Source organism: Nerophis ophidion, linkage group LG16 (assembly GCF_033978795.1).
Source record: "Nerophis ophidion isolate RoL-2023_Sa linkage group LG16, RoL_Noph_v1.0, whole genome shotgun sequence".
NCBI classification, from domain to species: domain Eukaryota; kingdom Metazoa; phylum Chordata; class Actinopteri; order Syngnathiformes; family Syngnathidae; genus Nerophis; species Nerophis ophidion.
In genome coordinates, this window is record NC_084626.1 from 28,636,244 (window position 1) to 28,651,347 (window position 15,104).

The 15,104-nt window shown below is 40.4% G+C and overlaps 1 protein-coding gene across 3 annotated transcripts in view; it reads left to right on the plus strand.

Annotated features, from left to right (window-relative positions):
• The window catches only part of sema3fb (sema domain, immunoglobulin domain (Ig), short basic domain, secreted, (semaphorin) 3Fb), a 432,026-nt gene that overhangs the window by 377,768 nt on the left and 39,154 nt on the right, over window positions 1-15,104 (plus strand). For all 3 annotated transcript variants that reach the window (XM_061874803.1, XM_061874802.1, XM_061874804.1), the window contains 2 exons: window positions 10,624-10,743; window positions 10,875-11,014. In XM_061874803.1, coding sequence (XP_061730787.1) covers window positions 10,624-10,743; window positions 10,875-11,014 — 260 coding nt within the window. The remainder of the gene's footprint in view (window positions 1-10,623; window positions 10,744-10,874; window positions 11,015-15,104) is intronic.

Sequence of the window (15,104 nt, forward strand, 5' to 3'; positions counted from 1 at the left end):
GGACTGTAAGTCGCAGTTTTCTCCACAGTCCAGCGGCAGGTGAGACCCGGCCAAACCCAAAAAAAAAAAAAAAAAAATTAATTGTTTTTTATTTTTATAGTTTGGCCAAGTCTCACCCCCGGCCAAACTACAAAAAAAAAAAAAAACGCGACTTATAGTTCGAAAAATACGGTATTCGGTCAACCATTCAAAGAGGTTTTGGCTCAAAATCTCACGATACATGGCCCCATTCATTCTTTCCTTAACACGGATCAATCGTCCTGTCCCCTTAGCAGAAAAACAGCCACAAAGCATGAAGTTTCCACCCCCGTGCTTCACAGTAGGTATGGTGTTCTTGGGATGCAACTCAGTATTCTTCCTGCTCCAAACACGACAAGTTGAGTTTATACCAAAATGGATACATGGATGATACAGCAGAGGATTGGGAGAATGTCATGTGGTCAGATGAAACCAAAATAGAACTTTTTGGTACAAACTCAACTTGTCGTGTTTGGAGGAAGAAGAATACTGAGTTGCATCCCAAGAACACCACACCTACTGTGAAGCATGGGGGTGGAAACATCATGCTGTGGGGCTGTTTTTCTGCTAAGGGGACAGGACGATTGATCCGTGTTAAGGAAAGAATGAATGGGGCCATGTATCGTGAGATTTTGAGTCTCAACCTCCTTCTATCAATAAAAGCTTTGAATGGTTGACCAAATACTTATTTTCCACAATAATTTACAAATAAATTCCTTAAAATTCCTACAATGTGAATTCCTAGATTTTTTTTCACATTCTGTCTCTCACAGTTGAAGTGTACCTATGATGAAAATGACAGACCTCTGTCATCATTTTAAGTGGGAGAACTTGCATCATCGGTGGCTGACGAAATACTTTTTTGCCCCACTGTACCATTTAGTGGTCAATTGTACGTAATATGTACTGTACTGTGCAATCTGCTCATAAAAGTCTCAATCAATCAAATCAAAATTAACCTGATTAAAATGTGTAATCGTTTGACCGCACGACCGTGGATATTTATTTGATTCAAAATATCTATTAAATCATCACATTGTAAATGACTATTTAAGTCGTGATTTCGTGATGTCCGCTGGTGAAGGTGGTCCAAGGTTGTGTCCAAACCTCATCGTTACCACAGGTGACAGACGGGAAGTAAGTCCCTGGCACCGTCTCCCAACATGACTGCCAACTGACCTGCATGGAACAAATCCTGTCACCCAAGATGGATTTGCTGTCCATTTTCAGCAGGTGGCATCATACAAGGGCCACTGTTTTCAAGCTGTGGCGTTGAACCCACCATTGGCTGTTCAGCTCCACACCACATTAGACATCAGATAGCCCATGAACATTTTAATGACGGATCTTAAAAACCCATCGTGCCGCAAAGAAGCAAGATATTGAACGGGGGACAAAGGTCTTTGTTTCCTCCGCACGACCTCCTGCAGTCACACCTGCTCTCTAATGGGGCCCACACGGCATCTGGAGGACAATCACCTTGCCTTCCTGTGACGCGACACGGCTACCATGTACTTGTCCGTCTGCACACATGTATGCACTTTTGCTTTTTATGACTTTATAATGTGTGAAGGCTTGTTGGGGAGGTTTTTATAGACTGTTTCTGCAAGAACTGTTAAAATAGTGCCTTATTCGTCTTAATTTTTTTTTTTTTTGGGAAGTGTCGAAAAAGTGCCTTGTAAAATGGTACTAATGAGAAGCAAAACCCGCAAGCCCGAAATTAGAAAATGATGTTGGAATAACAGGAGTAATTTACGCCTACTTGTTAAAGGGGACTGTAATGATTTTAATTTACATTTCAAACCCTATCATGGTCTTATATCAGTGTTTGTCAAACACCTTGCAAATCACATGGCTCTCCAAGTACCACCTTAATGACGAGATTTGTCCGATTAGATAGATTAGATTAGATTAGATAGTACTTTATTTATTCCGTCAGGAGAGTTCCTTCAGGAAAATTACAATTTTCAGCACAATCCCATTCAAGATCAGACAAACATTACAGGGAGACAGAACAGGATCGCTGACGGATCTGCTGGCTTCCAGCGCCCCTTACAAAAAAAGATGACATACAGGTAAACGGGGGGTGGGAGAAAAGAATAAAAGATTAAAATAAAATTAAAATAAAAATCGGTCTTAGCCTGGGCCCTGGAGTGGGGGTGCAGACTGAGGCCAAGGGGAAGAAAAAAAAAAATTATATTATATCGGACTGCTGATATTATTGGCCAATAAATGCTTTAAAATGTAATATCAGAAATTATCGGTATCAGTTTCAAAAAGTAAAATTTGTGACTCTGTAAAACGCCGCTGTACAGAGTGATACACGGACGTAGGGAGAAGTACAGAACGTCAATCAACTTTAAAGGCACTGCCTTTGCGTGCTGGCCCAATCACATATCATCTACGGCTTTCCACACACCAGTGTTAATTTTGACAGCTAAATTTGATTTAGTTTTAGTTAATTTTTTTTGACTAAAATGTAATTTTTTAGTCGTAATTTAGTTATTTAAATTGTTTTAGTTTTAGTCTAGTTTTAGTTGACGAAATATCATAAGATTATAGTCGACGAAAACTACAGTAGATTTACTCGACTGAAGGGTAATATGTGAACTTTCCCTTCAATTTCTGAAAGTCAAAGCAAAACAGCGGAAAAATCCCCGATACAAGTCGTATTTTGATGAAAATCATGTCCCAAATTGAGTATTTCACGAGTAAGCCGTGTAATAAACGGGATAACGTCGAGTGAGTTGTATGTTGTGGAAAATGCTTACCTGTGTGTGGATTTCGGGGTGATTCGACTGTAAATGTCGCTTCAAGTTTGTTGTGTTTTTCCCCGTAATCCTCGGGCTGCATTTCTTACACTGCATCTTATCATCATCATCATCATCATCATCATTTATTTTTATTCCTTTCATGAAAATGCATATTTACAAGCCACGTACAATTGACACTGTCATTGTTTTTTTTGTTTTTGTTTCTTATACATTTCCATGATCAGAAAGGAGCAGATGGAAGAATAATATTCTTATATTTATCTGCCCCTTTTTTTAACACAAATTACAGTATTTTAGATGAATTATAACTGTTCCCTCCACCAACACCCAAACTCCAACATACTTTTCCATTTTCCTTTAAGCACTTACACAATGACACGTCCAATCTAAATCAAAACTCAGTTTGATATAATTTCAGTTTTCTCTTTTTATAACTTTTTTTAAATACAAATATATTCTTACAGCTTTTTAAGTCTTTGTTTAGAGAATTCCATGCTTTCACAGCAACAACAGACAAGCACATTTGTTTCAAATGTGTTGGCACTCTTGGATGTTTAAAGTCATACGGCCTTCTGTGGTTTTCATCTTCAGATGTGAACACAAATAACTTTTGTATGTCCTTCGGAAGAACTTTATTTCTCGCTTTGAACATCATTAATAGTGTATTCAATTCTACAATGTCTTTTAGTTTTAGTAATCCTGACCTAATGAAGAGTGGATTTGTGTGGTCTCTATATCCTACTTTAAAAATGATTCGAATTGCTCTTTTCTGTGAAAGAAATAAAGGCATTATGTTGCTATGATATGTATTTCCCCATATTTCTGCACAATAATTGAAATAAGGTAGAATAATTGAGCAATATAACATTCTCATTGTGTTGTATGGAAAACTATATTTAACCTTGTTCAAAATAAATAAACTTTTAGATACCTTATTTTTCACATGCATTATATGAGCTTTCCATGTCAACTTTTCATCTAAGATGACCCCAAGAAATCGGATTTCAGACACCTTCTCAATTTTCACATTGTTTATGGGTAAACTAACTTCCATCTTTCTTTTATTACCGAATACCATATACTTAGTCTTTTCCGAATTTATCCATCCATCCATCCATCCATCCATCATCTTCCGCTTATCCGAGGTCGGGTCGCGGGGGCAGCAGCCTAAGCAGGGAAGCCCAGACTTCCCTATCTCCAGCCACTTCGTCTAGCTCTTCCCGGGGGATCCCGAGGCGTTCCCAGGCCAGCCGGGAGACATAGTCTTTCCAACGTGTCCTGGGTCTTCCCTGTGGCCTCCTACCAGCTGGACGTGCCCTAAACACATCCCTAGGGAGGTGTTCGGGTGGCATCCTGACCAGATGCCCGAACCACCTCATCTGGCTCCTCTCGATGTGGAGGAGCAGCGGCTTTACGTTGAGTTCCTCCCGGATGGCAGAGCTTCTCACCCTATCTCTAAGGGAGAGCCCCGCCACCCGGCGGAGGAAACTCATTTCGGCCGCTTGTACCCGTGATCTTATCCTTTCGGTCATGACCCAAAGCTCATGACCATAGGTGAGGATGGGAACGTAGATCGACCGGTAAATTGAGAGCTTTGCCTTCCGGCTCAGCTCCTTCTTCACCACAACGGATCGATACAACGTCCGCATTACTGAAGACGCCGCACCGATCCGCCTGTCGATCTCACGATCCACTCTTCCCCCACTCGTGAACAAGACTCCTAGGTACTTGAACTCCTCCACTTGGGGCAGGGTCTCCTCCCCAACCCGGAGATGGCACTCCACCCTTTTCCGGGCGAGAACCATGGACTCGGACTTGGAGGTGCTGATTCTCATTCCGGTCGCTTCACACTCGGCTGCGAACCGAATTTAAAGATAATTTATTTATATCAAACAACAATTTTAGTTGAACCATTTCCTCTTTAATATTATTGGCTAAAATGTTCAAGTCATCTCCTGAACAGTATAAATTTGTATCGTCTGCGAATAATACGCACTGTAAAATTTTCGAAACCTCACAAATATCATTTATATATAAAGTAAAAAGTTTGGGTCCTAAAATCGAACCTTGTGGAATTCCACATTCAATATTCATACATTCTGACCTATGATCATCGATCTCAACATATTGCTGTCGTTGATGTAAATAACTGGTTAACCAGTCCAGTGCAACTCCTCTGACTCCATAAGTATATCATTTAGAAATGAGAATTTGATGATCTACAGTGTCAAATGCCTTCTTTAAATCAATGAACACTCCTATTGTGTATTTATTTTGATCAACTGCAGTTGTAATCTCTTCAATAATGTTCATGATGGCCAAGCTCGTAGACCTGTTTGATCGAAATCCATACTGATTTTCATTTAATAATTTATGTTTTCAATAAAACAGTCTTATTATCTTTGACGTCAAATATAAAATTTCCCCATATGTCCTCTCCTCTTCCTCCCCGGCGTTGACATGTTGTCTTCTGCAGCGCATTCCCGGGTCAGTCTCAAACGCAAACTACGTTTACGTAACTTCCGTACCACCTCGCTCTGATTGGTTCTCTTCCCAACTCCTCCCGCCTTTTCCTAACGAAATGAGTTCCGATTGGATCTCGTCTCTGGCAGACATTTTCGTCTCGTTTTTATTCGTTGACGAATATGTCAATACACCTTGTCATCGTCTTAGTCCGCGTAAATTATCTTTTATTTAGTTATTGTCACGTTTTAGTCAGAAAAAAAAGGTCGTTGACGATAACTATGACGAAAATTTTTCGTCAACAAAATTAACACTGCCACACACACATAAGTGAATGCAAGCATACTTGGTCAACAACCATCCAGGTCACATTGAGGGTGGACGTATTAACAACTTTTAACACTGTTACAAATATGTGCCACACTGTGAACCCACACCAAACAAGAATGACAAACACATTTCGGGAGAACATCCGCACCGTAACACAACATAAACACAACAGAAAAAATACCCAAAACTCCGTGCAGCACTAACTCTTATGGGACGTTACAAAATACACCCCTCACTACCCTCTAACCCCCCGCCTCAACCCCGCACACCTCAACCTCCTCATGCTCTCTAAGGGAGAGCATGTCCCAAATTCCAAGGTGCTGTTTTGAGGCATGATAAAAAAAAAAATAATGCACTTTCTGACTTCAATAATAAATATGGCGGTGCCATGTTGGCATTTTTTTCCATAACTTGAGTTGATTTATTTCGGGAAATCTTGTTACATTGTTTAATGCATCCAGCGGGGGCATCACAACAAAATTAGGCATAATAATGTGTTAATTCCACGACTGTATATATCTGGTATCGGCAAAAAAGCCATTATCGGACACCTGGAATAATGACGAACATTAGAATACAGTAGCGTAGTAGGCCTAAATATTTATTAAAAACAAGGCAGATGTTTTATTGAACAGTACATGTAATATTTTAAGCCACTATAACATTATACACCGTTTGAACAGTAACACTGTGTTTGAATATTACCATATTTTTCGGACTATGAGGCGCACTTAAAATCCGTTCATTTCGCGAAACTCGACAGTGCGCCCAATGTACGGAATCATTTTGGTTGTGCTTACTGACCTTGAAGCAATTTTATTTGGTACATGGTGAAATGATAAGTGTGACCAGTAGATGGCAGTCACACATAAAAGATACGTGTAGATTACAATATGATTTAATTTCTCAAGTAAACAACACCAACATTTGATATGTTCCATTGGAAAATATAGAGAACATTACACACGGTCCTCAAGCATCAATCAAAATAGAATAGAATAGAATGGACTTTATTGTCATTATATTTGCATATAACGAGATTAAAGACTTAAAGTGCGGTAGTGGGAACAAATATGGGGTAAAATAAGTAACACAAAAGGTAATAAAGGAAAAAAACTAACAATTGAAATAAACGGACTACTATCAAATACAAATAATAAGCAATCCTGTACAATATACAAAACACTACAGAAATATCAACATTCAACATGTTTTAGTACGACTTTGATAAGTTCTGAAGCCGCACCGCGGCGTTTTGTTTTGCTATATTATGCAAAAGCAACTTTTCGTTCCTTCTGGTACCTGCTGATCTGTATTTGGTATCAGCATAACTACTGAAAATTATCGCGCATCCGCCTTTGTAGTCTGTGTCGACTCTGTAGTCGATAAACTTCTTTTTTTCTATCTACTTGTTATGGGACATTCACTGTCCGCTGTTGCCATTTCTAATATAAAGTAGCATCAAGTTCTAAGTTATATCTCGCTATGGACGCACTAAAAACTATCAGTCTTGTGGGTTGACCCCCTTTAATGAACTTAATAATCCGGTGCGCTTTTTGTATGAAAATAGATCTGAATAGACCTGCTCATCGGCAGTGTGCCTTATAATCCGGTGCGCCCTATGGTCCAGAAACGACGGTATATGTCCAAAATAAGTACGCTCGCCTCGCTGTGACGTCAAAACGTAGGCAGACTTTAAAACTTCGTAAACAGAAACCGGGCATAAGCTCACACAGATGCACGACCCTTACGATATGATGCTTTGGCATTGTTTAAAACAGGGGTCACCAACCTTCTTGGGTACTGATTAATTGGAAGGGCTACCAGTTTGATACACACTTAAATAAATTGCCAGAAATAGCCAATTTGCTCAATTTACCTTTAATAAATAAATCTATATATATATATAAAAAAAAAGGGTATTTCTGTCTGTCATTCCGTCGTACATTTTTTTTCCTTTTACGGAAGGTTTTTTGTAGATAATACATGATGAAAAAAACACTTAATTGAATGCTTTAAAAGAGGAGAAAACACGAAAAAAATGAAAATAAAATGTTGAAACATAGTTTATCTTCAATTTCGTCTCTTTAAAATTCAGAATTCAACCGAAAAAAAATGAATAGAAAAACTAGCTAATTCGAATCTTTTTGAAAAAAATTTAAAAAGAATTTATGGAACATCATTAGTCATGTTTCCTGATTAATATTAATTTTAGAATTTTGATGACATTTTTTAAATAGGTTAAAATCCAGTCTGCACTTTGTTAGAATATATAACAAATTGGACCAAGCTATATGTCTAACAAAGACAAATCAGTATTTCTACTAGATTTTCCAGACCAAACATTTTAAAATAAATTCAAAAGACTTTGAAATAAGATTTAAATTTGATTCTACAGATTTTCTAGATTTGCCAGAATAATTTTTTTGAACTTTAATCATAATAAGTTTGAAAAAATATTTCACAAATATTCTTCGTCGTAAAAACAGAAGCTAAAATGAAAAATTGTTTTTCTTTTTTTTCTCTATAATAATAATAAAAAAAATACTTGAACATTGATTTAAATTGTCAGGAAAGAAGAGGAAGGAGTTTAAAAGGTAAAAAGGTGTATGTGTTTAAAAATCCTAAAATCATTTTTAAGGTTGTATTTTTTCTCTAAAACTGTCTTTCTGAAAGTTATAAGAAGCAAAGTAAAAAAAAATACATGAATTTATTTAATAAACAAGTGAAGACCAAGTCTTTAAAATATTTTCTTGGATTTTCAAATTCTATTTGAGTTTTGTCTCTCTTAGAATTAAAAATGTCGAGCAAAGCCGGACCAGCTTGCTAGTAAATAAATACAATTTAAAAAATAGAGTGTTGTAAGTGTTGCTATTTGAGCTATTTTTAAAACAGGCCAGCGGGCGACTCATCTGGTCCTTACGGGCTACCTGGTGCCCGCGGGCACCGTGTTGGTGACCCCTGCCTTAAAACAAGTAACAAACAACATTTATAAATCAGGAAGGAAAAAAATCGTCATATTTTGTTTTTTTACGTACTGTTTTGTTAAAGCTGTTTTGTTAAAGCTGGCTCTTCCATATTCCATCCATCCATTTCCTACCGCTTGTCCCTTTTGGGATCTTGGGGGGTGCTGGAGCTTATCTCAGCTGCATCCGGGTGGAAGGCTTTGTACACACTGGACAAGTCGCCACCTCATCACAAACAGACAGACAACATTCACACACTCAGGCCAAATTAGTTCGCATTGAAAATAATTACATTTAATTTGTTTGTATTGTGTCTATGTATTATAATTTATAAATCTACTTTAAGGACATACAGTTAAAATTATCCATCCATACATTTTCTACCGCTTGTCCCTTTCGGGGTCGCGGGGTGTGCTGGAGATCTCAGCTACATCAGGGCGGAAGGCACTTACACACTCTGGACAAGTCGCCACCTCATCGCAGGGCCAACACAGATAGACAGACAACATTCACACTCACATTCACACACTAGGGCCAATTTAGTGTTGCCAATCAACCTATCCCCAGGTGCATGTCTTTGGAGTACCCCGAGGGAACCCATGCAGTCACGGGGAGAACATGCAAACTCTACACAGAAAGATCCCGAGCGCAGGATCGAACCCAGGACCTTTGTATTGTGAGGCAGACGCACTAACCCCTATACCACCGTGCTGCCAACTGGCTCTTCCATATTGACGATTAATATCATACTTGCCAACCTTGAGACCTCCGATTTCGGGAGGTGGAGGGCGTGGTCGGGGGTGCGGCGGGGGCGTGGTTAAGAGGGGAGGAGTATATTTAAAGCTAGAAAAGTGCAGATTGGATTTTAACAGGACATCAAAAATATTTATTGTGAGAAATCATTAAGATGATCAGTGAAAGATAAATATCATTAATTATTAATAATAACATAGAGTTAAAGATAATTTGAGCAAATTGGCTATTTCTGGCAATTTATTTAAGTGTGTATCAAACTGGTAGCCCTTCGCATTAATCAGTACCCAAGAAGTAGCTCTTGGTTTCAAAAAGGTTGGTGACCCCTGCCGTAGATGTTATTGTCACATATGCATGTACAGTAGATGGAAGTATTGTCCTGTTTAAGAGCGTCACAACATTGCTGTTTACGGCAGACGAACTGCTTTACGGTAGACAAAAACGTGACTGCTGTTGTTGTGTGTTGTTACCGCGCCGGGAGGACGTTAATGAAACTGCCTAACAATAAATCCACATAAGAAACCAAGAACTCGCCTTCGATCATTCTACAGTTATAAAAGTTTATTTTGTGGGAAAGCGGACGTGAAAACCGGCTGTCCTCACTCAGGTCCGCATGGAGCTGGAGGGGGCGTGGCCTCCAGCTCCGCCTGAATTTCGGGAGAAAATTTGTCCCGGGAGGTTTTCGGGAGAGGCGCTGAATTTCAAGAGTCTCCCTGAAAATCTGGGAGGGTTGGCAAGTATGATTAATATTCGCATTGAAAATAATGTTCTTTTATTTTTTGTAATGTGTCCATGTACAAATCTACTTTAAGTACATACCGTTAAAATTATATAGAAAAAAAGTAAAAAATAATAATTGTTTTGGGGACGCTGTGGCAAAGTTGGTAGAGTGGCTGTGCCAGCAATCTGAGGGTTACTGGTTCAATCCCCACCTTCTACCATCCTAGTCACGTCCTTTGTGTTCTTGAGCAAGACACTTCACCCTTGCTCCTGATGGGGCCTGGTTAGCGCCTTGCATGGCAGCTCCCGCCGCCTGTGTGTGAATGTGTGAATGTGGAAACACTGTCAAAGCGCTTTGGGCTCCTTAAAAAGGGTTAGAAAATTGCTATACAAGTACAACCCATTTACCATTTTCCTGAAAAACCATCAATTTAGTCATACATTTACTCTTCCCACTAATCGTATTGAGTCATAGTGGAAGTGATGACTGTTACGATGATGGAGAATGGAATAAAGAGACAAAATGTATCCTATTCAGGAAATACCATAAAAAATATTTAATTCCGCTACTAAACTGAATTGCATTATTTCTTTGTCAGATGGTGAACTTTATGCTGGTGTGTACGTCGATTTTATGGGAACGGACTCGGCCATTTTCCGGACTTTGGGGACAAAAACCGCCATGAGGACCGATCAGTACAACTCCAGATGGCTGAATGGTAAACGGCAGACAGTTCCGTGGTCTTGACCTCGCGATCTGCGAGGATCAACAAGTGATAAACAGGAAACGTCTTCAGTTTATAAATGAATCTAAATATTTCCCGTTGTGTTTACTAATTCTGCCCCACAGACCCCACTTTCGTCCACGTACACCTCATCCCCGACAGCGCGGAAAGAAATGACGACAAGCTTTATTTCTTCTTCCGGGAGAAGTCCTCCGAGATGGGCCAGAGTCCCGTGACCCAGTCCCGCATTGGACGCATCTGCTTGGTGTGTACACAGCATGGCTTGTTTGTTTGGGGGTGTAAACATCATGAAATCAGCATCGGTATAAAAACAGGCCGGAGTCTCTTGAGGCGAGTTACCCACGGTGTTGACATGTTTATGTGCCGCACTCGTATTTGGCCAACACTGATGTGCTGGAATCCACATGTCTTTAACCTTCCTGTCTACAATGCGTCCCTCTGTCTGTTAAAATGCCCTCTGGCCTTTCACCTTTGGACTGACTGACCTTTTCTGCCTGGTAGTCAAAATGCACTTTTAGTGTAAGGAGGGATGTTAAAGGCCTACTGAAACCCACCACCACACAGTCTGATAGTTTATATATCAATGATGAAATATTAACATTGCAACACATGCCAATACGGCCTTTTTAGTTTACTAAATTGCAAATTTAAATTTCCCGGGAGTTTCTTGTTGAAAACGTCGGGGAATGATGACGTGTACGCGTAACGTCACGGACTGTTAGGAAATATGAGCGCTGCGCACACACACAGCTAAAAGTCGTCTGCTTTAACCGCACAATTAAACAGTATTCTGGACATCTGTGTTGCTGAATCTTTTGCAATTTGTTCAATTAATAATGGGGAAGTCCAAGTAGAAAGATGGAGTTGGGAAGCTTTAGCCTTTAGCCACACAAACACACGGTGATTCCTTGTTTAAAATTCACGGAGGTGGAGCTTTACTATGGATCAGAGCGGTCAAGCGAACATGGATCCCGACCAAATGTCAGCCTGCAGTTTTTGGTGAGAAAATTGTGGTGAAAAGTCGACCACTTACCGGAGATCAGCGGAGCTTGCGCCGTCCATAATGCTGCCGTCGACTTCCATCAGACACTGGCCTCAAGACACCCGTGGACACACCCCTCCGACTATCAATCAATCAATCAATGTTCATTTATATAGCCCTAAATCACTAGTGTCTCAAAGGGCTGCACAAACCCCAACACAAACCACTACGACATCCTCAGTAGGCCCACATAAGGGCAAGGAAAACTCACACCCAGTGGGACGTCGGTGACAATGATGAGTATGAGAACCTTGGAGAGGACCTCTAGGGGACCGAAAGCAATGGATGTCGAGCGTGTCTAACATGATACTGTGAAAAGTTCAGTGAAGTGATCAGCCTCCGCTTGGGATGGTTTCCTGCTGGCTCCGCTGTGAACGGGACTCTCGCTGCTGTGTTGGATCCGCTTTGGACTGGACTCTCACGACTGTGTTGGATCCATTATGGATTGATCTTTCACAGTATCATGTTCTCATATGTTCTCATAGTCATCAGTATCATCAGTATCACAGTATCATGTTCTCATAGTCATTATTGTCACCGATGTCCCACTAGGTGTGAGTTTTCCTTGCCCTTATGTGGGCCTACCGAGGATGTCGTAGTGGTTTGTGCAGCCCTTTGAGACACTAGTGATTTAGGGCTATATAAGTAAACATTGATTGATTGATTGAAGTGAATTATATTTATGTAGCGCTTTTCTCTAGTGGCTCAAAGCGCTTTACATAGTGAAACCCAATATTACCCAAGTTACATTTAAACCAGTGTGGTTGGCACTGGGAGCAGGTGGGTAAAGTGTCTTGCCCAAGGACACAACGGCAGTGACTAGGATGGCGGAAGCGGGAATCAAACCTGCAACCCTCAATTTGCAGGCACGGCCACTCTACCAACCGAGCTATACCGCCCCAAGTTCAGTCCATAGTGGATCCAACACAGCCTCGAGAGTCCAGTCCACAGCGGAACTATTAAACTCACTAAAACACTAGCAACACAATAGAAAGATAAGGGATTTCCCAGAATTATCCTAGTAAATGCGTCTAAAAACATCTGAGTCCGTCCCAATGCAATGGCGTTTTTTTTTTTAAACTTGATTTTTTTTTTTTTCTTTTCTAGTCCGTCGCTATCAATATCCTCAAACACGAATCTTTCATCCTCGCTCAAATTAATGGGGAAATTGTCGTTTTCTCCGTCCGAATAGCTCTTTTTGTTGGAGGCTCCTATTAAAAACAATGTGAGGATGTGAGGAGCCATCAACGGGTTACGTCATCGTCTGCGATTTCCGGTAAAGGCAGGGCTTTTCTGTTAGCGACCAAAAGTTGCAAACTTTATCGTGGATGTTCTCTACTAAATCCTTTCAGCAAAAATATGGCAATATCGCGAAATGATCAAGTATGACACATAGAATGGACCTGCTATCCCCGTTTAAATAAGAAAATCTAATTTCAGTAGGCCTTTAACAGTGTCATATTAAGCTCATCTAAACTTCCTCCAAAAAAAAGTAGTCGAAATAAAATGGTATTTTTATGTATGTTGACCATGTGTGAACCAAAGTAGAATCGTGTAATTCTAAGGGTAAAAATGTGGCTTACATGAGACGGTAATTTCAGCTGTTCGCTGTTGTATTTATTTGAGGGGGTCAGGCGCTGACCCGGCACACAAACACTCATCCCCCTCACAGTGGGTTTTGTCACGGCCTCCGGAGACCAGGGGCCTCGAGTCATGTAACAAGCTTGCTTACGCGCATAAAACCCGCCGTACGACCTTTTTCGCGGCAAAGATCAGATGTATCAAGACTGACGTTGACGTGGAAATGTGCGGCGCACGAACGTTTCCACAGGCTGTGGATGTGTCGGCGACACACACACTGCAAAAACTGAAATCTAAGTAAGATGAAATGTGATATTTGCTTATTTTCTGTCTGATAAGATCATTCTTCTCACTAAGCAGATTTTATGCTAGAGTGTTTTACAGTGGGGCAAAAAAGTATTTAGTCAGCCACCGATTGTGCAAGTTCTCCCACTTAAAATGATGACAGAGGTCTGTCATTTTCATCATAGGTACACTTCAACTGTGAGAGACAGAATGTTGAAAACAAATCCAGGAATTCACATTGTAGGAATTTTAAAGAATTTATTTGTAAATTATGGTGGAAAATAAGTATTTGGTCACTTCAAACAAGGAAGATCTCTGGCTCTCACAGACCTGTAACTTCTTCTTTAAGAAGCTCTTCTGTCCTCCACTCGTTACCTGTATTAATGGAACCTGTTTGAACTCGTTATCTGTATAAAAGACAGCTGTCCACAGCCTCAAACAGTCAGACTCCAAACTCCACTATGGCCAAGACCAAAAAGCTGTCGAAGGACACCAGGAAAAGAATTGTAGACCTGCACCAGACTGGGAAGAGTGAATCTACAAAAGGCAAGCAGCTTGGTGTGAAAAAATCAACTGTGGGAGCAATTATCCGAAAATGGAAGACATACAAGAACACTGATAATCTCCCTCGATCTGGGGCTCCACACAAGATCTCATGCCGTGGGGTCAAAATGATCATGAGAACGGTGAGCAAAAATCCCAGAACCACACGGGGGGGCCTCGTGAATGACCTGCAGAGAGCTGGGACCAAAGTAACAAAGGTTACCATCAGTAACACTACGCCGACAGGGAATCAAATCCTGCAGTGCCAGACGTGTCCCCTGCTTAAAGCCAGTGCATGTCCAGGCCCGTCTGAAGTTTGCCAGAGAGCACATGGAGGATACAGCGGAGGATTGGGAGAATGTCATGTGGTCAGATGAAACCAAAATAGAACTTTTTGGTATAAACTCAACTGGTCTTGTTTGGAGGAAGAAGAATACTGAATTGCATCCCAAGAACACCATAGCTACTGTGAAGCATGGGGGTGGAAACATCATTCTTTGGGGCTGTTTTTCTGCTAAGGGGACAGGACGATTGATCCGTGTTAAGGAAAGAATGAATGGGGCCATGTATCGTGAGATTTTGAGCCAAAACCTCCTTCCATCAATGAGAGCTTTGAATGGTTGACCAAATACTTATTTTCCACCATAATTTAGTAATAAATTCTTTAAAATTCCTACAATGTGAATTCCTGGATTTTTTTTCACATTCTGTCTCTCACAGTTGAAGTGTACCTATGATGAAAATTACAGACCTCTGTCATCATTTTAAGTGGGAGAACTTGCACAATCGGTGGCTGACTAAATACTTTTTTGCCTCACTGTACTTGTTTTAAGTGTTTTGGTCCGAAATGATCTCAGTAAGATATTACAGCTTGTTGCTGAGA